The sequence below is a fragment of the Somniosus microcephalus genome, chromosome 9 (assembly GCF_052327205.1).
Source record: "Somniosus microcephalus isolate GS21.2 chromosome 9, FLI_Smic_1.0, whole genome shotgun sequence".
Taxonomy (NCBI): Eukaryota; Metazoa; Chordata; class Chondrichthyes; order Squaliformes; family Somniosidae; genus Somniosus; species Somniosus microcephalus.
Window position 1 is genome coordinate 114,756,986 of NC_140995.1, and position 25,024 is coordinate 114,782,009.

At 43.4% G+C, this 25,024-nt stretch overlaps 1 protein-coding gene across 2 annotated transcripts in view; it reads right to left on the reverse strand.

The window, feature by feature from the left end:
* Positions 1–25,024, reverse strand: part of LOC147112609 (low density lipoprotein receptor adapter protein 1-B-like) — a 154,623-nt gene that overhangs the window by 76,038 nt on the left and 53,561 nt on the right. For both annotated transcript variants that reach the window (XM_085997030.1, XM_085997031.1), the window contains exon 2: positions 16,735–16,877. In XM_085997030.1, coding sequence (XP_085853156.1) covers positions 16,735–16,877 — 143 coding nt within the window. The remainder of the gene's footprint in view (positions 1–16,734; positions 16,878–25,024) is intronic.

Here is a 25,024-nt window from a genome sequence, read left to right on the forward strand (position 1 = left end):
AAAGAAAAAGGCATACACTGAGCACATAGGGAAAGGAAAAGGAATACAAAAAGATTAAGAAAGTCAAATATTAGTTAGAAGGCAAATAGAAACTGCAAAATTAAATCATCATGGAATATAAAAAGAAATAGTACAGTATTCTACAGACACATGAACAACAAAAGAAAAAATTAGGATAGGGATAGGGTCATTATGGGATACACATGCTAAACTTACAGGTAATGGCAGCGAAATGGCAGCAATATTAAATAATTACTTTGCCTCGGTATTTACCAAGGAGACTAGCATGGTGGACAGGACATTAGAAGAATAGATCAAAAAAGATATATAGACATTTAAGATGGAAGGAGGGGTGATAATTGATAAACTAATCAAACTTAGAGAGGATAAACCTGCTGGTCTGGCTGGATTATGGATTATATCTGCGCATATTAAAAGTTAGGGAAGAGATAGCAGAGGCACTATTCCGTATATATAAAAATTTATTAGAAAAGGGAATAGTGCCAGAGGACTGGTGGACAGCTAATGTGATTCCTATATTTTAAAAGGGAGATAGATCAAGTCCAGGGAACTATAGGCCAGTTAGTTTAATGTTGGTAGCAGGAAAGATAATGGAATCATTACTCAAAATGTAATAAAAAAATATCTAGAAACTGAAAATATAATAAAGAGTAGTCAACATGGATTTCAAAACGGAGGGTCATGCTTGACCAACCTTATTGTATACTTTGAAGAAGTAACAGAAAGGGTAGATAAGGGTAATGCAATAACTTAATATATTTGGATTTCCAAAAGGCCTTCGATAAGATACCGCATAGTAGACTCATGACTAAGATCAGAACATGTGGAGTCAGGGGCAAATCGCAGAATGGATAGAAGTTGGCTACAAAACAGAAAACAGAGAGTAAGGGTTAAAGGCAGTCACTCAGACTGACAAAAAGGAGGGAAGTGGTGTTCCACATGGATCGGTGCTGGAGCCACTGCTGTTCACCATTTACATAAACGATTTGGACTCGGGAATCGGAAGCACACCAAATTGGGGGGTGTCGTTGATACAAAGGAGGACTGTGACAAAATACAGGAAGACATTAATAAACTTGCAGAATGGGAGTGTAATTGGCAAATGAACTTCATTATCGATAAGTGTGAGGTGGTACACTTTGGTAGGAAGAATAAGGAGGCCACATACTCCTTGTAAAATAAGGGGGAGAAATTGGGTGAGTAGCGCCACCTGTTAGCGCCTAAAGAGGCAGTCAGTGGCTGTAGCGCCACTGGCTGCGTCTGCCGCAATATTCAGTAGGGGCGCTAATGGTGGCGTTAGGCTTTTGCGCTGCGCCACCACCAATGACATCATCGGTGTGCGCAGTGCCCCATTCGCGATATTTGGTAGTGAACGCCACAGTTGCGCCGCTCGCTACCCGCGCCCGGTTCACGGGGCCTTACTGTGCCGGCAGCGGCGCAAGTTAAGGTGGAGGTGCGGGGCGGCCTCTTTTTCGGCGGCCACCTGCCAGCATCTCCGTCCCCGGCCTCCTAACCACCAACCCCCCCCCCGCGGCATTGCCGGCTGTTTCCCGAGAGCCCGGCACTTCTCCTTGGTGCCGGGCTCATTTGCTGGCACTCGCGATCGGGGATCGCGCTGTTGCAGGCACCTCCCCCTTAACAGTGGGAGGAAGGCCTACAGTACCGCAGCGTGCCATGCCGCAGCGTGTGGCGCTGCGGCACGTTGCGCTGCGATAATCAGTTTCAGCGCCCTAAGAGGGACGTGGAGCGCCTTGAGCCTCGCCCCGTGTCCCTCGAGCAGCACTGAAACTGAATTTCTGGCGATCGGAATTACTCCGATCGCTGCGCTAAATCCTGCGCTCAGGCGACCTTTGCGCCCCAACCCAATTTCTAGGCTTAAGTGTCTAAATGGGGTAGAGGAGCAGAGGGATCTGGGGGTACAGATACACCAATCACTAAAATAGTGACACAGGTTAATAAGGCCATGAAAAAAGCAAAGAAAGCACTGGGGTTCAATTCTAGAGGGATAGAACTGAAAAGCAGAGAAGTTATGTTACACTTGTATTGAACCTTGGTTAGACCACACTTGGAGTGCTGTGAACAGTTCTGTTCTCCTTATTATAAAAAGGATATAGAGGTACTGGAGAAGCTGCAAAAAAGATTTACAAGAATGATACCAGAACTGAGAGGTTATACCTATCAGGGAAGACTGAACAGGCAGGGGCTCTTTTCTCTCATAAAGAGAAGACTGAGGGGTGACCTGATCGCGGTCTTTAAGATTATGAAAGGGTTTGATAGGGTAGATGCACAGAAGATGTTTCCAGTTGCGGGGAGACCAGGACTGGAGCCATAAATATAAGATAGATAAGATAGTCACTAATAAATCCAATAGGGAATTCAGGAGAAACTTCTTTAGCCAGAGAGTGGTTAGAATGTGGAACTCCCTACCACAAGGAGTGGTTGAGGCGACTAGCAGAGATGCATCGGGAAAGCTAGATAATCACATGATTAAAAAGGAACAGAAGGATATGTTGATGGGGTTAGATGAAGTGGGGTGGCAGGAGACTTGTGTAGATCTGTTGGGCCGAGTGGCCTGTTTCTGTGCTGTAAGTACTATTTTGTACTATGTAATGGTCTTAGGAGAAATTATTTGGGGCACCAGAACAAATTGGATTCTATAGTGGGGCTTATACGATTAGAAAGACAATGAGGAGTCTGTCTAAATATGTGTCTCTGTCCCAGAAATACCTCCTACAGGTAGACTACCCTTTATCCAGACTTCCGAAAACCAAAACCCTCTAAAAACCGAAGGTTTTTTCAGTCAGCGTAAGTCGTGCGCACGACATGACCAGAGTGGCGCACGACTTACAGGCCTAGCCGGATAAGGGATAGTGTAGCATTTTTCCGCACTTCTGAAAACCGAAATCTTTATCCGCACATCCGAAACCAGAAAACCTCTGAAAGCCGAAAGTGGAGCAAAGCATGACTTCTGAAAACCAAAATGCGCACGACCACGACCCCCGCCGACCCCCCGGCCGAACCCGACCCCCACCGACCCCCGAGCCATACCCCACCCCCGCCGAACCCCACCCAATTTCGGATAAGAGATAGTGAACCATCCTTTATCCATACATCCGAAACCAGAAAACCTCTGAAAGCCAAAAGTGGTGCAAAGCATGACCCGACGCTGCCGATGATTGACCCACGCAGGTGTTATGCTGCTCTGTGTGATATTTGCTGCTCTCTTAGATATTTGCTGGCTTTTAACAATGTGAAAATGCTAAAAAGAGCTGCAGGTACCCCAATGGGTAACAGTGAGAAGCAGAGAAGGAAGCATCGCTCATTATCGATATCGCAGAAAGTGGAGTTATTGCAGAAGCTTGATCGTGGTGTGTCTGTGCGACATCTTACTGAAGAATATGGTGTGGGAAGTACCACCGTATATGACTTAAAGAAACAGAAAGACAAGTTGTTGAAATTTTACACTGACAGTGATGACCATAAACTAATGAAAATTAGGAAAACATTGCATAGGGCAAAAAATGAAGATCTTGACCGTGTGCTGATTGAGTGGATTCGACAACGCAGAGGTGAACGTGTGCCACTGACTGGTTTGATGGTCATGAAGCAAGCTAGAATATACCATGAAGAACTGAACATTGAAGTTGAGTGTGAATATTCAGAAGGTTGGCTGCATAAATTTAAGAAGCATCATGGTATAAGATATCTGAAAATCTGTGGTGAAAAAGCTTCTGCTGATCATGATGCAGCTGAAAATTACATAGATGAGTTTGCAAAAATAATATCGGATGAAAACCTCGGTCCTGAACAAATTTACAATGCTGATGAAACAGCTCTGTTCTGGCGCTACGTTCCTAGAAAAACATTAGCAACGGCTGATGAGAGTGCACCAGCAGGTTTTAAGGATGCTAAGGGCAGGTTGACTGTTCTTGGGTGTGCCAATGCTGCAGGCACACACAAGTTAAAGTTGGTAGTGATTGGAAAAAGCCAACATCCGAGATGTTTGAAAGGTGTATGCAATTTACCTGTGCATTATTATGCGAGCAAGAAAGCATGGGTAACCAGAAGAATATTTTCTCACTGGTTCAATAACCACTTCGTACCAGCGACACGAGCTCATTGCAGGCAAGTTGGACTGGAAGAAAACTGCAAAATTTTATTGTTCCTGGACAACTGCTCCGCACATCCCCCTCCTGAACTTCTTGTGAAAAGTTATGTTTTCGGCATTAACTTTCCCCCTAATGTGACATCTTTAATACAGCCTTGTGACCAAGGAATTTTACGCTCCATGAAGAGCAAGTATAAAAGACGTTTTTTTGAACTCTATGCTTGATGCAATCAACAGAGGCGAAGGAATCCAAAGCTTCCTGAAAGAATTCAATGTTAAGGATGCCATTTATGCAGTTGCTAATGCTTGGAACGATGTTGATAAACCAACATTAAAAAATGCTTGGCACAGACTTTGGCCTTCAACGATGTTTCATGAAGATGGACCTGCAGATGACGAGTTTGAAGGATTTCCTGTCAGTCAGGAGAAGATGATGATATCAAACCTCCTCACTTACGCCAAAGGTTTATCATCCGAAAGTGTAAATACGTTAGAGGAAGCTGACATCGAAGAAGTGCTGAACATTGACAATGATGCACCTGTTGTGAATTCGTTGAGTGATGGGGAAATTGCTGAAATGGTGTTAAATAAAGACAAGCATGAGGACAGTAGTGATGATGATGATGACATTGTGAACAGGTGACAAAATCCCCATAGACGATATGGTGACAATGTGTGATCAGTTAATTGCTGGCCTTGAAAAACGTGCATTTATCAGTGAGCAAGAGATTATGCAAGTTTACTCAATTAAAGAGAGACTGCTTAGACAGAAACCAATGTTAATGAGACAGATGACACTGGAAGAAGTCTTTAAAAAGGCCGTCTGTCGTAGTCATGCTTCATCACTTGAGAATCCTGTTCCTGGCCCATCTTCAGATGTCCAACTCCAACCTGATGACAATGATGACAACACTGATGTACCATCTTCTCCAAGATCCTCAAGCCAGATGTAATGTACCTTTATTGCATGTTTATGTACAGGTATTTAGCTTAGTTTGTACCTGTACATGTTTGAAGTTTTACTGAATGTTTTCCTTACAAATAAACTGTACTACAGTATTTATCCCTGTAACTACAGTATTTATAGTCGTTATTTTCGGATAAGGGATAGCGTATCCTTTATCCGCACTCCCGAAAACCGAATTACCTCTGAAAACCGAAGTGTTTTCGCGCACCTTCCGAAAACCGAAATTTTCCTAAAACCGAAACACGGCTGGTCCCGAGGTTTTCGGATAAAGGATAGTCTACCTGTATAACATTTTGCCATTTTAGGGCATGAGCAGAATAATATTGGCCCAGAAATTCGGGTCGGGGGCTTCCCGCGGGTGTAAGCCCCCGACCTGCACTTAGCTTGCGCGCCGGCAGTTAAGCTGTAGGGCCCCGTGGAATTCCGCTCCGGGGCCTGGCCCAGCTGCCGGCACGCTGTGCTTGCATGTCCCAGGGGCGTAGTTAGTGCGATGCGTCCCCTGGGATCACATGAGCCATGGGCAGCCAATTGGAGCAGGAAAAAGCCCATTCATGAATACTACGGGCCCCAAAATAGCAGTAAACCTTCAAATACATTTTTTTAAATCACACTTTTTAAACTATAAATTACATTAAATAACTATTTTAAACAATAATTTAAATTTTTGAAAAAAATAATTTTATTAAAAAAAAGGGGCTAAAAATAAACTTACCTCGCTTTAAAGTATTTAAAAATAATAAACCTGTGGAAAAAATGTTTTAATTTTAATTAATTGACCACTTACCTTGTAAAAGGCAGGCCTTACGCCTGCTTTTTAAATGTGTAAATCCTGCAGGCTTAACCTCGCGTGAAAACCTGCCAAAAAAAACCTAAGTTCAAAGCGCATGCGCAGCCTCCCTTGCGCGCGCGTTCGACCTCTGAACCCCTTTGTTCAGAGGATCGGAAATGCCGGTTTCCCGCGCATGCGCAGTGCATGCAGAAAACCCGCACTTCCATTCGGCCTATGGGTGAGTAGCCCATGCGTACTCACCCGTGGAGCGCCGAATTTCTGGGCCATTATATGGATTAAAGTCCTACACCACCAACACAGGCCAGCAGATGTGCTATCGAGCCTAAACAAAATTCAAGAGGTACAATTAACACCTGCTATTAAACTGAAGGAGTTTAAATCTGTCATAGAAAACCATCTGAGCAAGTCCAGTCTCAAATCTAATTCCAGCAACAGTTAGAATCTCCAAAATCTAAAATTCCAAGTCTCAAGCCAAAGTGGAATAAAGTCTTAGATCATATTACAACAACACTACAATAACTTACATTCATGTAATTCCTTTAATATACAAAATGTCCCAAGGTGCTTTACAGAGAAACAATGAGAGGAATTAAATATCAAGTCATGGGAGAGTTTGGGAGAAGCGAGAGATAAAAGTGAGCTGAAACAAAGAGAGTAATGAGGTTATACATACTGTGCGCCACTGCGATAAATCTAACAGGTCATACAATCAAAAAATAATCAAATGTTAAAAACACAGTACTTCATGGCAATATTCCCTCCTTAAAAAGAGCTCTTGCCAGCATATTAAGGAATGTTTGGAACGGGAAAACAGCCAAATGAAAACTTAGCTCAAGGGTACTTTGTGACTCCACCAGATTTTAGACTTGTTACAACTCAAACCTTTTTAATTTGATTTCCTAGTAATCTAAATTGCACAATTTCCATGGCTGTAATATCCTTTCTATAATGGGTGCTCCAAACTGCACACAATACTCCAACTGTGTCCTAACCAATGTATTTTACAGATTCAACATCACCTCCCTGCTTTTGACATTCAACGTCCTATACATAAAGTTTAAAATCCTATTTGCCATTTCTATGACATTTTCCACCTTCAATCCCAAAGATTTGTGTATCTGTATCCATAGACTTCCCTGTTTCTCCACTTCATTAAGAACTTTACCATTTAATGTATTTCCATTCTCTTTTATTCTTCCTTAAATGTACTACTTCACATTTATCTATATTAATTTGCATTTGTCACATATCTGCCCAATTACCCCGAATTGTCCATGTTCACCTGTAGTCTTAATCACTGTTGAGGGTCATACATAAATATTAGCCATTTAGGTGACATATCAAATAAAAGCTGATACCTATGGATTTATTGCCTAGTAAGAGTCAACAACAACAACAACTTGCATTGATATAGTGCCTTTAACATAGTAAAACATTCCAAGGTGCTTCACAGGAGTGTTATCTAACAAAATTTGACAAAGAGCCACATAAGGAGATATTAGGACAGGTGACCAAAAGCTTGGTCAAAGTAGGAGGTTTTAAGGAGCGTCTTAAATAAGGAGAGAAATTTAGAGAGGTGGAGAGGCGTCGGAAGGGAATTCCAGAGCTCAGGGCCTCCGTAGCTGAAGGCATGGCTGTCAATGATGGAGCGATTAAAATTGGGGATGCGCAAGAGGCCAGAGTTGGAAGAGCCCAGAGATCGCGGAGGGTTATAGGGCTGGAGGAGGTTACAGAGATAGGGAGAGGAGTGGCCATGGAGAGAATTGAAAACAAGGATGAGAATTTTAAAATCAAGTTGTTGTCGGACCTGGAGCCAATGTAGATCAGCGAGCACAGGGGTGATGGGTGAATGGGACTTGGTGCGAGTTAGGGTATGGGCAGAAGAGTTTTGGACAAGCTCAAGTTTATAGAGGGTAGAAGATGGAATGCCAGCCAGGAAATCACTGGAGTAGTCAAGTCTAGAGGCACAAAAGGCATGGATGAGGGTTTCAGCAGCAGATGAGTGGAGGCAGGTGTGGACAATGTTACGGAGGTGAAAGTAGGCAGCCTTGGTGATGGAGCTGATATGGAGTTGGAAGTTCATCTCAGGGTCAGATAGGATGCCAAGATTGCAAGCGGTCTGGTTTAGCCTCAGACAGTGACCAGGGAGAGGTATGGAGTTGGTAGTTAGGGAATGGAGTTTGTGGTGGGGACCGAAGACAATGGCATCGATCTTCCCAATATTCAGTTGGAGGAAAATTCTGCTCAGCCAGCACCGGAAGTCGGACAAGTAGCGTGACGAATCAAAGGCAGTGGAGGGGTCAAGTGAGGTAGAGCTGGGTGTCATCAGCGTTCATGTGGAACCTGACGACGTGTTTTTGGATGATGTCATTGAGGGGCAGCATGTAGATGAGAAATAGGAGGGGCCAAGTAGTTGGTATGGACACAAAAATCATACAGGTATGTCTAATGCATACCATCAGGAAACAATCTTTAGAGAATGTGCAATAATAAACGATGCCAGATTTTATTTCACATCTACTTAGACTATAAACAAAAACCCTCCCAAATATATGCTTGCATCACTTACAGACAAACAAATAAATTTATCAAAAACCTACTGTCACATTGAGATCTTTTGACCATTTTTCCACAGAAATAATTAGGAAAAAAGTGGTTTTAAATGTTGCCTTTTAAAGCATAATGTATTCATGCAAAAAAATGGGGTCTGAAACAAGAAGTAGTTAAGATGCTAATAAACTAGCTTTGCTGCCATTTCCCCATGAGCTATGCAGTTTGAGCAGTTTGTTAACTTGTCTCAGTTATCGATAAATGACTTAACCCATTCTATTAGAGAGTTCTTATCCCAGGCACTTGGCAGGCCTTCTCTTTCTAGTTGTGAATAGCAATAGATAAAACAAGGAAAGTCATGAAGTAGGGTTTTTTGGGTGGTAGGTGGGGGTACAGGATATTACACAGGCAGGCAAAAGAAAGCTGAGGGCAGACAGAAAAATAAAAGCCTATTTAGTTTTGGCACAGTATCTTGACAAAACCCGTTAAAATTTGAAGAGTTATTACTTCTGGGTAAATAAAAAAATGAAAAACATTTCACTTATTTAACCATTTGAAATCTGCAACTCTGCACCACACTCATTTGGAGCTCCCGCGGACGTTGTGGTTCTTGGTTCCATTCATGTCACTTCTGGATGACATTGCCTTTAAAAAAACATTATTCGTGAAGAAATGAATGAAGAAGTGGTGAAAGAACAAAAGGTGGTACATAGCTGTCAAATATGGCTTTGACTAAACTATGGGCAATTGGCCAATGGCCAAAAAAATTGTCCCAACATACACATTTAACCTTTGAACATGACTGCAGGAAAGCTTTATCTAGGCAAGGTCAAAGGCATCCTTGGGGCAGCTTTACAAGTTTAAATCCTGCGCTAATTTTTGTCAGCAAACAGAAGTGGAAATGCTGATGTCAGCGTGAAAATCTGATGGTTAGCATATACTCAATAGAATAATGAGGTTTAGAGTCAATACAGTTTTAGCATACCAGCATTCCAATGGTCTCTGTATAATATGACCACTTGCCTTAAAGTCTCACGTTACTATCACATTAGACTTATGCCAGGAAAGTTGCATTGTACCTGTTGGTTTGTCACAAGTACAATTTGAAAGCTGTTTGAGTGGTCAGCACTATGTTATATTGTACCCCTGCATTGCTCTGTACTCAAGCAATCAGGGCTGTGTACACAGGCACTTCAGCAGGAGGGCAGAGCTCTGCTCGCCAGCTTCTGACCTGAATGAAATTCGAATGTTTTACATAGGATATACGGCACAGAAACAGGCCATTCTGCCCAACCAGTCCATGCCGGCGTTTATGCTCCACTCGAGCCTCCTCCAGTCTTTACTCATCTATCAGTATAACCCTCTATTCTCTTCTCCCTCAGATGCTTGTCTAACCTCCTCGTAAATACATCAATACTATGTGCTTTAATCACTCCCTGTGGTAGCGAGTTCCACATTCTCACTACTCACTGGGTAAAGAAGTTTCTTCTGAATTCCCTTGTGCAGTGCTTGTCAGTGTTTGCAGCATTTCAATGCTGCAGAACACTGACAGAACAAATGTCAAGCTAAATTTGGCCATGGTCCCTTTAAGGAAACCGGCTGATGGCGCGTCATCAAAGGATGCCACCAGACCCGCTTCCTCTAATTGGCCAGGAAACTCGCTGGGCGGGCTTAACAAGGCCCATCAAGGTAAATTTATTTCAGAGGCCGGGATGGAGCCAGCAGCGGGGTCGAGACCCGCCATCGACATCACCTGCCATGGACCCGCCGAGTCAGCAAAATCACAACCAACGAGTTTTATTAGTTTATTTCATATTTATTTTCTTTTTATTTTAAATGCGATTATATCATTTCTAATCTTATCTTCCGATGTCATGTCCACCTGATCTGTCTCCCTGGTAAATACTGAAGCAAAGTAATTATTTAATATTTCTGCCATTTCGTTATCGCTGCCTGTGATTTTATCCTGACTGTCCCGAAGTGGCTCAATTCCCATCCTGACTTTCCTTTTTTTCCATTTATGTGCCTGTAGAATGTTTTACTACTTTGTTTTATCTTCCCTGATAATTTAATTTCATAGTTCCTCTTTGCCTTCCTAATTGTTTTTTTGACTTCTCTCCTAATCTCTTCGTATTCTCCTTCGTCATGCTCTCCCCTGCTGTCCATGTATGCCTCTTTCTTTACGCTCAATTTTTCCCTTATGTCTTTATTCGTCCATCGTGTCTCATTAAGTGTTTAGCCGGTTCTTGTTTTTTAGCGGAATATATTTTTCCTGGATTCTGAACAACGTTTTAAATGTTTCCCATTGCTGTTCTACATCGTTGTTTGCCAATATTGTTGTCCATTTTACTTCCCCAAGTTCTTTTCTCAGCCCCTCAAAATCAGATTTTCTTCAATTTACAGTAAACTCTTTCGTATCCGGCACCGACGGGACCGGGATGGTGCCAGTTGATTAAAAATTCCAGATAACAGAGAAGTAGGCAAGTTTTAACACAAAATAAAAACCAGTGACTAACTCGGCCACCGCGGGAAACTCTGACTTGGAAAAACGAAAAATGGATGGATTTGGCAAGATTACCGGTCATCTATTTTGCCAGTTATTAAAGAATTCCGGTTGATTAGGTGTCGTTTAAACATGAGTTTACTGTATTACCCTGGTCTTCGTTATACTTATGTCCTTCTCAATTATTATATTAGAAACATAGAAGATAGGAGCAGGAGTAGGCCATTCGGCCCCTCGAGCCTACTCCGCCATTCAATGCAATCATGGCTGATCATCCAAATTCAGTACCCTGTCCCTGCTTTCTCCCCATACCCCTTGATCCCTTTAGCCTTAAGAAATATATCCAACTCCTTCTTGAATATATTTAATGTATTGGCCTCTACTGCCTTCTGTGGTAGAGAATTCCACAGGTTCACCACTCTCTGGGTGAAGAAATTCCTCCTCATTTCTGTCCCAAATGACCTACCCCTTATCCTTAGACTGTGACCCCCTGGTTCTGGACTCCCCGACCATCGGGAACATCCTTCCTGCATCTAGTCTGTCCAGTCCTGTCAGAATTTTGTAAGTTTCAATGAGATCCCCTCTCATTCTTCTAAACCCCAGCGAGTACAAGCCCAATCGACCCAATCTCTCCTAAGTCATTCCTGCCATCCCAGGTATCAGCCTGGTGAATCTTCGCTGAACTCCTTCCATGGCAAGAACATCCTTCCTCAGATAAGGCGACCAAAACTGCACACAATACTCAAGATGTGGTCTCACCAATGCCCTGTACAACTGCAGCAAGACATCCTTGTTCCTGTACTCAAACCCTCTCGCTACGAAGGCCAACATGCCATTTGGCTTCTTAACCACCTGCTGCACCTGCATGCTTACCTTTAGCGACTGGTGCCAAGGACACCCAGGTCTCATTGCACTTCCCCTTCTCCCAATCTATTGCCATTCAGATAATAATCTGCCTTCCTGTTTTTGCCACCAAAGTGGATAACCTCGCATTTATCCACATTATATTGCATCTGCCATGCTTTTGCCCAATCACCCAACCTGTCCAAATCATCCTGGAGTTTCTCGACATCCTCCTCACAGCACACACGCCCACCCAGCTTTGTGTCGTCTGCAAATTTGGAGATATTACATCTAGTTCCCTTGTCTAGATCATTAATATATATTGTGAATAGCTGGGGCCCAAGGACCGATCCCTGCGGTACCCCACTAGTCACTGCTTGCCACTCGGAAAAAGACCCGTTTATTCCAACTCTTTGCTTTCTGTCTGCCAACCAGTTCTCTATCCAAGTCAATACCTTGCCTCCAATCCCATGTGCCTTAACTTTACATGCTAATCTCTTAAGCGGGACCTTATCAAAAGCCTTCTGAAAGTCCAAATACACCACATCCACTGGTTCTCCCTTATCTATTTTACCAGTTACATCCTCAAAAAATTCCAGTAGATTAGTCAAGCACGATTGTAAATCCATGTTGACTTTGTCCGACCCTGTCACTGTTTTCCAAGTGCTCTGCTATTGTATCTTTTATAATGGACTCTAGCATTTTCCGCACTACCGATGTCAGGCTTACCGGTCTGTAATTCCCCGTTTTCTCTCTACCACCTTTTTTGAATAGTGGGGTAACATTAGCTACCCTCCAATCCATGCGTACTGTTCCAGATTCCATCGAATGCTGGAAGATGATCAGCAAAGCATCAACTATTTCTAGGGCCAGTTCCTTAAGTACCCTAGGATGTAGATTATCAGGCCCTGGGGATTTATCGGCCTTCAATCCCATCAATTTCGCTAACACCATTTCCCTACAAATACTGATTTCTTTCAGTTCCTCCCTTTTCATCAGACCCTATGTTCCCCGACATCTCTGGGAGGTTATTTGTGTCCTCCTTTGTGAAGACAGAACCAAATATTAAAGCATATTATATTTATGGTCACTATTGCCTAGAGGTTCCCCTACTTTTACTTCTCTTATCTGCTCTGGTTCATTCCCTATTACTGGATCCAGTAACAAATCCTCACCTGTTGGGCTTCTTACATATTGGGTTAGAAAGGAGTCCTGTACACATTGTAGGAACTCCATTCCCTTATCCCCTTTACCCACCTCTTCTGGCCAAGTAATTACAGGGTAGCTGAAATCCCCCATGATTATTATTCTATGTTTTTTACTCATTTCCCTAATTAGTTTGCATATTTCTTCCTCCACCTCCCTTCCACTATTAGGTGGTCTGTAGACTACCCCATCAGTGTGGTTGTTCCTTTATTTCCTTTTATTTCTATCCACATGGATTCTACTTCTGCCTTACTGATAGCTGTGTCACTTTTTTCTACTGTCACTTTTTATCTCTGATAAGTACAGCTACTCCACCTCCCCTTTTTCCCTCTCCATCTTTTCTAAATATGTTGTACCCTGCAATGTTTAATTCCCAGTCCTGATTTTTCTGTAGCCATGTTTTAGTAATCCCTACTATATCTGGTTCCTCGCAACGTATTATTTTCTCCAGTTTCCCGGTTTTATTACGAGCACTGTATGCATTGCTGCAGACAGTTTAAACTCAGTTTTAATAGCAGTTACTCTCACTTTATTTTTAACCATTTTAACCATCTTCCTGTTCTATTTATTCCCAGACCATTAATGTCCTCCTTTAGTTTAGTCGTTCCTATGCTCTCCTTTCCTGTTTCGTTTAAATTTAGGCTGGTTTCATTTCTTGTAGATCCATTTGTTATGAATGCTTTGTGCATTCAGATAAAGAGCCTTTAATTTTAACTTTTTACCATTATTCCCTGCTTTCACCTTATTCACTGATGTATTACTACCATTAAACTCTCTGGCCTAGAAATTGAGTGCCCTTAGCGCCGATTTTGCGGCGCTAGAGGGCCTAGCGCTGCAATTGGCGCCGGCGCCGAAATTGCCTGGGGCCCTTCCGCCGCGGTAGACCGGTAGCGCTGCGCCGGCACCGATGACGTCATCGGTGTGCGCAGCGTCCCGGTTGCCATGCCGACGGGCCCCAGCGCCGAAATTCAGTTGCGGCCGCCTCGCCCGTGGCAGCCGCAACTAAGACTCTGGCAACAGAGTCTTACAAGTCTTTGCGCCGGCGCATTAAAGGCCCCGCGGCGGCCGGCCGCTTTCCCGCCGGCCGCCTGGCCGCAGCTCCCTCCCCGGACTTTCCCCCCCCCCCCCCCCCGGAACAGAAGCAAGCCCGGCACTTGTCCGAGGTGCCGGGCTCATTTTTAAAAAGATTTTCGCGGGCCGCGGCCGGGTGCAGGCAGCTCCTCCTTAAGGGAAGGAGGAGGCCTGCACTTCCCGAGCCTGCCGCACCGCATCGGGTGCCGCAGCGCCGGAATTGCGGCGCGAAACGGCAGTTAGCGCCGATTTACCGCCGCAAAGACCCTTCAGTAGCGCCGGCAGCCGTTTGGGCGCGGCCCTGCTGAATTTTTGGCGCGCGCAGTGGGACTTAGCGCCGGCACTAACTTCCGGCGCTAAAGCCCTGGCTAAGCCAAAACTCAATTTCTAGGCCTCTGTCCCTTCCTGTCACACTCTGCTTATCTTTACCCAAATTGCTACACTGCTCCATTGCCTTGGCTTTTCTTTTTAGATTTCTAAATTACCCCTCACCTGATCCCTCTCCCCACCCCTTTTTAGTTTAAAGCCCTAGTTATTCGATTCGCCAGGACACTGGTCCCAGCCCAGTTTAAGTGGAGCCCGTCCCAACAGAGCAGTACTGGTGCCAGTGCCCAATGAATCAAAACCCCTTCCTCCCATACCACTCTTTGAGCCATGCATTTAACTCTCTGATCCGCTTGTCCCTATGCCATTTATTGCCCATCCCTAGTTGCCATACAGAAGGTGGTGGTGGACCTTCTTGAACCACTATGTTAGGAGAACTAAGAGGACAATATACTATTTTCTCATATTATACAAATTTTAAAGGGTTCTTGTTTCTGTTTAATTTTATTAAACAGAATTATAAACCCTATTATAAAGGATGTGATAACAGGATACGTAGAAAATATCAACGGGATTAGACAAAGTCAACATGGATTTATGAAATCAAATCGTGTTTGAGAAACCTACTGGAGTTTTTTGAGGATGTAACTGGTAGAGTAGATAAGGGAGAACCAGTGGATGTGGTGTATTTGGATTTTCAGAAGGCCTTTGACAAAGTCCCACATAAGAGGTTAGTGTGCAAAATTAAAGCACATGGGATTGGGGGTAATATACTGGCATGGATTGAAAATTGGTTAACAGACAGGAAACAGAGAGTAGGAATAAAAGGGTCTTTTTCGGGGTGGCAGGCGGTGACAAGTGGAGTACCGCAGGGATCAGTGCTTGGGCCCCAGCTATTCACAATATATATGAATGATTTGGATGAGGGAACCAAATGTAATATTTCCAAGTTTGCTGACGACACGAAACTAGGTGGGATTGTGAGTTGTGAGGCGGATGCAAAGAGGCTTCAAGGCGATTTAGACAAGTTGAGTGAGTGGGCAAATACATGGCAGATGCAGTAGAACGTGGATAAGTGTGAAGTTATCCACTTCGGTAGGAAAAACAGAAAGGTAGAGTATTATTTAAATGGCGATAGATTGGGAAATGTTGATGTACAAAGGGACCTGGGTGTTCTTGTACACCAGTCACTGAAAGCAAACATGCAAGTGCAGCAAGCAGTTAAGAAGGCAAATGGTATGTTGGCCTTCATTGCAAGAGGATTTAAGTACAGGAGCAAGGATGTCTTACTACAGTTATACAGGGCCTTGGTGAAACCACACCTGGAGTACTGTGTGCAGTTTTGGTCTCCCTACCTAAGAAAGGATATACTTGCCATAGAGGGAGTGCAGCAAAGGTTCACCAGACTGATTCCTGAGATGGCAGGACTGTCGTATGAGGAGAGATTGGGTCGACTAGGCCTGTATTCACTAGAGTTTAGAAGACTGAGAGGGGATCTCATTGAAACGTATAAAATTCTGATGGGGCTAGACAGACTGGATGCAGGGAGGATGTTTCCCCTGGCTGTGGGGTCTAGAATGAGGGGTCACAGTCTCAGGATAAGGGGTAGGACATTTAGGACTGAGATGAGGAGAAATTTCTTCACTCAGAGGGTGGTGAACCTGTGGAATTCTCTACCACAGAAGGCTGTGGAGGCCAAGTCACTGAATATATTTAAGGAGATAGATAGATTTCTAGACACAAAAGGCATCAAGGGGTATGGGGAGAGAGCGGGAATATGGCATTGAGATAGAGGATCAGCCATGATCATATTGAATGGCGGAGCAGGCTCGAAGGGCCAAATGGCCTACTCCTGCTCCTATTTTTCTGTTTCTAAATGTTAATTCCAAATTTATTAAAAAGTTAATTTTGTGCTCATTGCAGTGTGATTGGAACTGGCTCTGCTAGCCAATGTAAAATGTGCTGCTTTTACAATGTCACCCTGCATTATTAAACGGAGTGACTGCTACCAACGAACCAGAAGCTGCGCAGAAGTGTACTGCGCACTTCAACAACCGGAAGCATTATGTTTTTGCTTTTTTTTTTTTTTTTTTTTTTAAACCCGCTCCCTTCCCGGCTTCTTAAAATATATATTTTTTAAACGAGCCCGCTCCCGTGACAAACCGCACATGCGCCGAACACTTCCGGTTCGTTGGCAGCAGTCGCGACCGTATAATGTTTAAATTGCTTCAATGACGCAAGAATTAATATTACTGCGTTGTTACACAATTAATCTGTGTGTCACTACAAAATATTTCTACCAGGTTGCAGGCACATAGATTTAACCAAAACTTATAAAATAAAACTGTTACCACGGTAATTATCCGTCTAATGGCTGCAGCTGCCATCCCTTCTCCTTTTGGCTGGTCCACTACAGTCACACCAAGGTATTTAAGGTGAAAGACCATCCCTTCCTGTAAGGTTTCTTGTGTGTCGGTCCAGTTTTCTGGCAGCTCTAGAAGGTGAAAAAAGAAAAAAGTTATTTTATGGAAGAAAGAGTTGTATTAAGACTTTTCTCATCACATCTCTCAAATGTCTGAAACATACTTCATCATAAATTACTCTGAAGTAGGCACATGTATGTAGCAGCTAATTTACACACAAGATCCCTAAAATAGCAATTGGACGAGTGATCTTTTTAAAAAATTCATTCTCGGGATATGAGCATCATTCACAAAACCTATATTTATTGCCCATCCCTAGTTGCCCTACAGAAGGTGCTGGTGGGCCTTCTTGAACCGCTGCAGTCTTTGTGGTGAAGGTACTCCTGCAATGCTGTTACGTCAGGAGTTCCAGGATTTTGATGGAGCGGCGATATATGTCTAAGTCGGGATGGTGTGTGACTTGGAGGGTAACTTGAAGGTGATGGTGTGTCCATGTATCTGCTGCCCTGGTCCTTTGGTGGCGTTAAGGGAAGAATGTTTTCCAAGAAATTAAGAGACCGCCTTGTTCTTTGATTAATTTATCGTTCACTTGAAAAGACAGATGGGATCTCTGTTTAATATCTCATTTGAATGACAGCACTCACTCAGTACTGCACTGAATTATGAGCCTAGATAATGTGCACAAGTTCTGGAGCGGGGCTTCATGATCATCTAACTCAGCGAAAAAAAGTGCTATGAAACTGACCTGCTACTGTACTACGAATACTACTACTAAATTCCCATCCGTCAGCTCAGCAGCGACGATGAGGCTGAATGAATTCACTCCGTTGCTGTTGGTTCTGAACTAGCCTGGCCACTTCAGTCATCCGTATCCCCTTGTGTGACAACTCACTTGTGACACATGTCCGTGGTCTTCTCGGCTTTTTGTTTCATGTACCTCTGTATGCAGGGCCATTAAAGGTATTCTAGCTGTTTCCATTCTTGAAACATACCTAAACCATCACAGTTGACTTTCTTGGATCTTCTGTATAAGCACTGTTTCTTCTCCAAGGTATGTTCTTATGATATCATTCTTGATTCTTTGCATCCTGGAAACTCCTATACTGTATTTCTCTCAACCAACTCATGTCTGCTGTTAGTATATTTTGCTCGTCAACTTTTCTCATGTTCCAACACTCGGATCTGTGTAATAATATGGGTTAACCATTTCTTCATGAACTCTTATGAAATAGACCAAGCTAACATGATGGGAAAATGAAACCTTGGAGGAAGAGATGGTCTTCAGCCTTGTCAAAATATTTTATAGTGATGCACAAATTACTTGTGTAACTATGGTAGCTTGTAATAGTGCAGTAATAACGCACATCCTACAGAAGAGGCATTTACAGTTACACATAATTTAAACGGTCAACATGGGAATAAATACTGTAGAATAGAATCATAGAAAATTACAGCTCAGAAGGAGGCCATTCGGCCCAACATGCCTGTCTCGGCTGAAAAAGAGCTAGCCAACCTAATCCCACTTTCCAGCTCTTGGTCTGTAGCCCTGTAGGTTGCAGCACTTCAAGTGCATTTCCAAGTCATTTTTAAATGCGATGAGGGTTTCTGCCTCTACCACCCTTTCAGGCAGTGAGTTCCAGACCCCCACCACCCTCTGGGTGAAAAAAGTTCTCCTCAACTCCCCTCCAATTACTTTAAATCTATGTCTCCTGGTTATTGACCTTTCTGCTAAGGGAAGTACACCTCAATTAAGTCTCCCCTCAGCCTCCACTGTTCCAAAGAAAACAACCCCAGCCAATCCAATCTTTCCTCAGATAAAATTCTCCAGTCCTGGCAACATCCTCGTAAATCTCCTCTGTACCCTTTCCCTTGTTAGCCCTCCCCAAATACATTATCTCACGCTTCTACGGATTGAATTCCATTTGTCATTTTTTTGCCCGCCTGACCAGTCCATTGATATCTTCTACAGCTTTCTTCCTCACCATCAACCACAAATCCATACTCTTCATTAGCCAACACTACACTAGATACAGATCGGAATGAACAGGGAGATGGGCAAAACAGAGCTCCTGTTTATTGTCTCTGTTGTGGTATCAACAGCGTAGCCTATCGATGCTGCACTAAATTAGATTTGGTCAATTGTTAGCTTCTGCGATGTTAGGTTTTGTACTTTTAAGCTTAATTCTTTAAATAAAATTTGTATTTTTCCACATGTTCATTTCAATATATGTTGCATGCATCATTGTAATCCTGTTCTCCCTATATGAAGTACCACTTTAAACTGTCACTCTGAGGTCTGAATTCTTGTCATCCATTCTATGCCTTTGATCCCATCTAAAAATTCAACCACAAATCTCTCTTTTCCTTCCTTCAAGGTTCATATCAGACACAGTCACACATCACCTTAAAGCACTTCAGTACCTTGTTTTTAGTGGGCATTCATTTTCATTCAGTTTTTCACTGTATTCTATACTCCTTTCCACATTCTCTGATCCCCCTACTTCTATTCTCCCTTGGATATTAAAAGCTGGCCTCTACAAAGCAGCAAATGAACGAATGACCAGACAATTTGTTTTGAATGGTGTTGGTTGAGGGAGGAATGTTGAGCAGTACACAGAGCTCCACCACCCTTTCAGGCAGTGCATTCCAGATCCTAACCACTCGCTGCATAAAAAAGTTTTTCCTCATGTCGCCTTTGGGCTCTTCTGCCAATCACCTTAAGTCTGTGTCCTCTGGTTCTCGATCCTTCCGCCAATGGGAACAGTTTCTATCTATCTACTCTGTCCTGACCCCTCATGATTTTGAACACCACTATCAAATCTCCTCTCAACCTTCTCTGCTCCAAGGAGAACAACCCCAGCTTCTCCAGTCTATCCACGTAATTGAAGTCCCTCATTCCTGAAATCTTTTCTGCACCCTCTCGAAGGCCTTCACATCCTTCCTAAAGTGCAGTGCCCAGAATTGGACACAATACTCCAGTTGAGGCCGAACCAGTGTTTTCTAAAGGTTCATCATAACTTATTTGCTGTTGTACTCTATGCCTCTATTTATGAAGCCCAGGATTCCATATGCTTTTTTAACCACTTTCTCAACCTGCCCTGCCACCTTCAACGATTTGTGCACATATACCCACGGGTCTCTTGGTTCATGCACCCCCTTTAGAATTGTACCCTTTAGTTTATATTGCCTCTCCTCGTTCTTCCTACCAAAATGTATCACTTCGCACTTTTATGCGTTAAATTTCATCTGCCACATGTCCGCCCAATCCACTAGCCTGTCTATGTCCTCTTGAAGTCTAGCACCATCCTCCTCACTGTTCACTATATTTCCAAGTTTTGTGTCATCTGCAAATTTTGAAATTCTGCCCTGTACACCCACATCCAAGTCATTAATATATATCAAGAAAAGCAGTAGTCCTCATACCGACCCCTGGGAACACCACCGTGTACCTTCTTCCAGTCTGAAAAACAACCGTTCACCACTACTCTCAGTTCTCTGTCACTTAGCCAATTTTGTATCCACGCTGCCACTGTCCCTTTTATTCCATGGGCTTCATCTTTGCTGGCAAGCCTATTATGTGACACTTTATCAAATGCCTTTTGGAAGTCCATGTACACCACATCAACCACATTGCCCTCATCAACCTTTTCTGTTACCTCCTAATAGAGGCATGAAGCGGAAGCAGATAGCATATTAAAACTAAGATCCTTATGATATCATTTGGACATCCATGCTATTTCCCAACATTCCTGACTATATAGCAGTGATTCACTTTCGTGCCTATAACAAATGGGCATCTTAGTTGCTCGCAGAGCTCAATACGACTGGATTTCAAGAGTCGTACCTGAAGATTGTTAGTATTTTCAGGCCATTTCTGAACCTCTTCTGTTGCATTTCTTTAAATTGCTGCTCTCACTTAGATAATCAGAAACTAATGTGGCAAAGCCATTTGCTGACAACAATGATAATGGCACATGGCTTAATCTATGTAATTCTATGGGCTCCATTATACAATGTCACTACTTACATGAATCAGAAATTATTCTAAATATTCCACTTGTTTACAAATCATCAGTACTGGATTATGCGAGTCCGGCATTTTCTTCCACAGTGCTCGTGTGTGATTTTTGTGCTTTTAAACGTACTCTTGCAATTCATCTAGGTACTAACTAAGTGGCAGGATTATGTGAGATGGCTGTCTGCTGTGTGGGCACAAGAACTTCTGGCAGGTGAGTCTTGCTGTAAGTCCATCATTTGATACCCAAGTGTCCGTATATAGTTCACAGTGGGTGTGATGACATTAACATGAGTTATGTAGCTGCATTAGATGGGACGATTGCTTTCACCTGAATGCAATGAAAAACATTTCTAGGGGAATTCTGGTGGTGCTCAATGTACCCTGTATATAATGGGTATTCATGACCAACACTATTAACACTGAATGAGAGGGAAGCAGCTGTGTCATAGGCTCTTGGTATACTGAATTAATGAAAGGTAATAATAGGTTCTTTCATCATGGCTAACCTGATAAGATCATTAAATTTCTTCCCACATTACCTCCAGGCACACAGTATGTTGCTTATGGCATGGATACTGGTTGCCACTTCCTGGCATTCTTGTTAGGCAGCTTACATGGGGGTCCAGCAATGCTCTACCTCAGAGATCACCCCCCTTCCTCCAACTACAATGGTGCTGCCTTAAAAACCATTATGCATGTCACTATAAGCTGCTGCGGGCCTTTAAATCCTGCAGCAACAACAATTTCCCATCTAGCAACAGGTGAGTTTATACTCTCAAGTGTTTCCAATGCCAATTGCCCATTGATATTATGTCAATGAAACAGACCCCAGAAATACATGAAGGGTCAGCGGACCCCACGTCAGGCGGGTACTTTTCTTGTACTGGCTCCATTCTGATTGGGCTTACATCCAAATCAGAAAATCTAGGCCAGCAAATCAAAATTAATGGAAATCTGCTGAAATCAATCAACTTAAAGTCGCAAGCACTTAGCCTGCCATTATGAAAGAAAAAGCAACTTTGACAATTTGCTTGAAGCTGAATCTGCATTATTAAACATTGAGGAAAAATGGGAAAAAGCCTGCTTATTATTTATAGCACTGATGATACAGAACAAATCATGGTGGCATTCACATTGGACTGGAACAGAATATCCTTAAAAAGTAAATGGAGGAAACACTGCTTCATGTTCTACGTTAATGACATCCTTTTTTAACCTTGATAAAAGTTTTAGCTTTTGGGGCATTTTTGGATGAAAATGGTATTCATTTATTCAGATTATTTACTTCTAGAAATGTTCTGTAATTTCTTACTCTATGGGGGTAATTTTAACATCCTCCCCTCCCCAAAAAAATGGGTTTGGGGTCGGGTGAGATGTAAAACATTTTAAAATCTCAAACCCGACCCCAACCCGCCCACTTCCGGATTTAACGGAGGAGGGACAGGGGCGGACAACCAACTCACTCACAGGAGGCGAGCTGGCCATTTAAATAGTATAATAAGGTTGCATGCCTCAGATTTAACCCATCTTCCAGCAGATGAAGGGAGGTGTGAGCCGAGGAATGCTGTGTGAAAAAGTTAAGCACCTTTCCAGCGCTGCTTGTGGGCCAGGAGGAGCAGGAGTGCTTCCCCCCCACCCCCAAACTTACCTTCTTCCCTGCCATCGGACCCACCCACTCCTGCACCCCCACCCCCGGGATTGGACATCCTCCCACCCCTCCCCCACTAATGCAGCAGCAGGCTCCCTGCGGCTTCCTCCAGCGTGTTCCCCGCCTGACAGGGAGCCAAGCCTGCCAATTAGACTGGCTTCCGGGCAGGGATCCTGCTTAAAAAAAAAGACACACACAGCATGCAGGGAAACTCCTTTCCAGCCTCCCCCACCCCACCCCCGCATACGCAACCCGCCCCATCAATATCGGGGCCTATGTTCAGCATTAAAAGCATTCTTGTAAATTACACAATGGAAAGGATGTATGAACAATATTTGGATCGTGAAGAGCATTTAGTTCTCAAAAGAAACAATGGACCGTATATTCCTATGCTTACGGGTGTGTACGAGCTGTGTACTCGCCCGTAGGGACATCGGAAATGCCATTTTCAGGCATGCACAGCGCATACGCTGAAAACCGGAATTTCCGATCCGTCAAGAAAGCTCTTGACAGATCCTCCGGCTGCCCTGGAGAAGGGCCTCTGCGGGCAGAGAGTTCCGCTTTCTGGAGACCCTCCGCCCGCAGAAAACCCTTAGAAATCTTACGCCTGGTAAAAGCAGGCATGATAAAGGCTGCTTTTACCAGCATAAGAGTTGAAAAAAAGTAGAAGTAAAAAAAAAAATGTTTTCACTCATTTATAATTAAAAAATACTTTTTAAAAAAGTAAGTTTATTTTTAGCCCCGTAATAAACTTTAATTATTTTTCTCAAAAAATTAAATTTTTGTTTAAAATATTTAATTTATTGTCATTTCAACTCATTTTAAAAATGTGATTAAAAAAAAAATTATTTAATGTTTTACTGTGTTTTTGGGGTAATCTCCATTCATATATTTGACAGGTCTATCTGTCAAAAATATGATTCCCTTCTCCTATTGACTCCCCATGGCCCACGTGATCCCAGGGACGCTTGCGAACTGCATGCGCCTCTGGGATACGTGGGCCCTGCGCATTTCGAGTTTGGAGAGGCCCAGGAGTGGAAGTATATGCACCTCGGGAGCCCTCAGGTAAGTCCATAGATTTTTTCCAGATCGGAGGCCTCCGCACACAGGAAGGCTCCGATCGGAAAATACGGGCCAATATTGCACTGCACATTCCCTAATGTATTTGTGTGGCCTGCTGTAATCAAGAGGTGAGCACTGTAGTTCAAGCTTTTAAGTGTTTGACTTCCAATTAGGTTGTGATTTGAATCAGGGGGTTGCCAGAAACAAAGTAATTTACCTAATTTAGGTTTAACTTTGCTAGTTTACGGTTATAAAAAATAACCACTGGGAACCTGTTAGACATGATATTTATCCAATCAAGTTGATAATGACAGCAAATGTATATTATATTTACGCAGCAATTTTCATGTAACAAGGCATTTTACATGGGAACACTGGTCACCGAGCAAGGAGTGAGAGAAAAGTTAGGGCAGGTAGCTGGTCAGAGAGTTAGGCTTTGAGGAAGTTTTGAACATGTGGGGCAGGATTTTCATCAGGAATCGGGTTGGAGGCAGGACTACAACTGTCAGAGTTGTAGTCCCGCCTCCATTGAGATGCGGCCAATCAACGCGATTTTAACTTGATTGACCTTGTTGAGCCCGCCCAGCGGGCTCAGCAGGCCAATTAAGGGCCACCCGGCAACAGGTGACATCACAGACTGAAATTTCATCTGTCAAGAGGTTTTGACAGATGAAATATCAGCGTTTCACAGCTGTTTGAAGCTGTCAAACACTAACAGTCTTACTTCTAACACGAGTCCTTCTCCACAGACTCAGTTAGAAATCTCTCCTGCACAGAAAGCTGAAGGCTGTCACTTTTGACAGTTCGCAGCCATTCTGCTTTCTGTGCCGGTGAGATGAGGGACTCCCAAGACCTAAAGGAAGGAAGGCTGAAAAGGTAAGAAAATGTATGTAAAACTTATTTAATCACTTTAGACACACCAACCACACTTACCTTTGCACTCATGCACACATCACTCACCTGAACACCGACATCTCGACCCCTCCAAGTCCTTCAACCCGACGGCCCGACGACTCTAACTTGGCGTGGTTTGGAGCCGTCAGGAATCCCACACTTCAACCTTAAAAATAGGGATTAGGCTAAAAACTGCCTGTTAACAGGCAGTTAATTGGCACTAATCCCTTCCCGCCTCGGGGAGGTGGGTCCCAGTGCGGGGCGGGTACCCGCCTCCTTTGAAACTGGCATGGAGGCGGGTTTGGGTGCAGGATGGGGTTGGGACCCCTGATTTCAGGATTTTAACCCCCCCGCACGCCTCCAATCCCGACTCCACGGCCCAATGAAAATCCTGCCCGTGGAGAGTAGTAGAAAAGCAAAAGATTTTAGGACAAGAATTCTAGATAGCAGGGGTATGGCAACTGATGACTCTGCCACCAATGGTGGAGTGGGAAGGTGGAAGAAACACACAGTGGAAGATCAGAGGATGCAAGTTGGGATGTAGTGCTGGAGAAGACGTAACACATTGAGGGATTTCAAATGAGGGTGAGGAAATC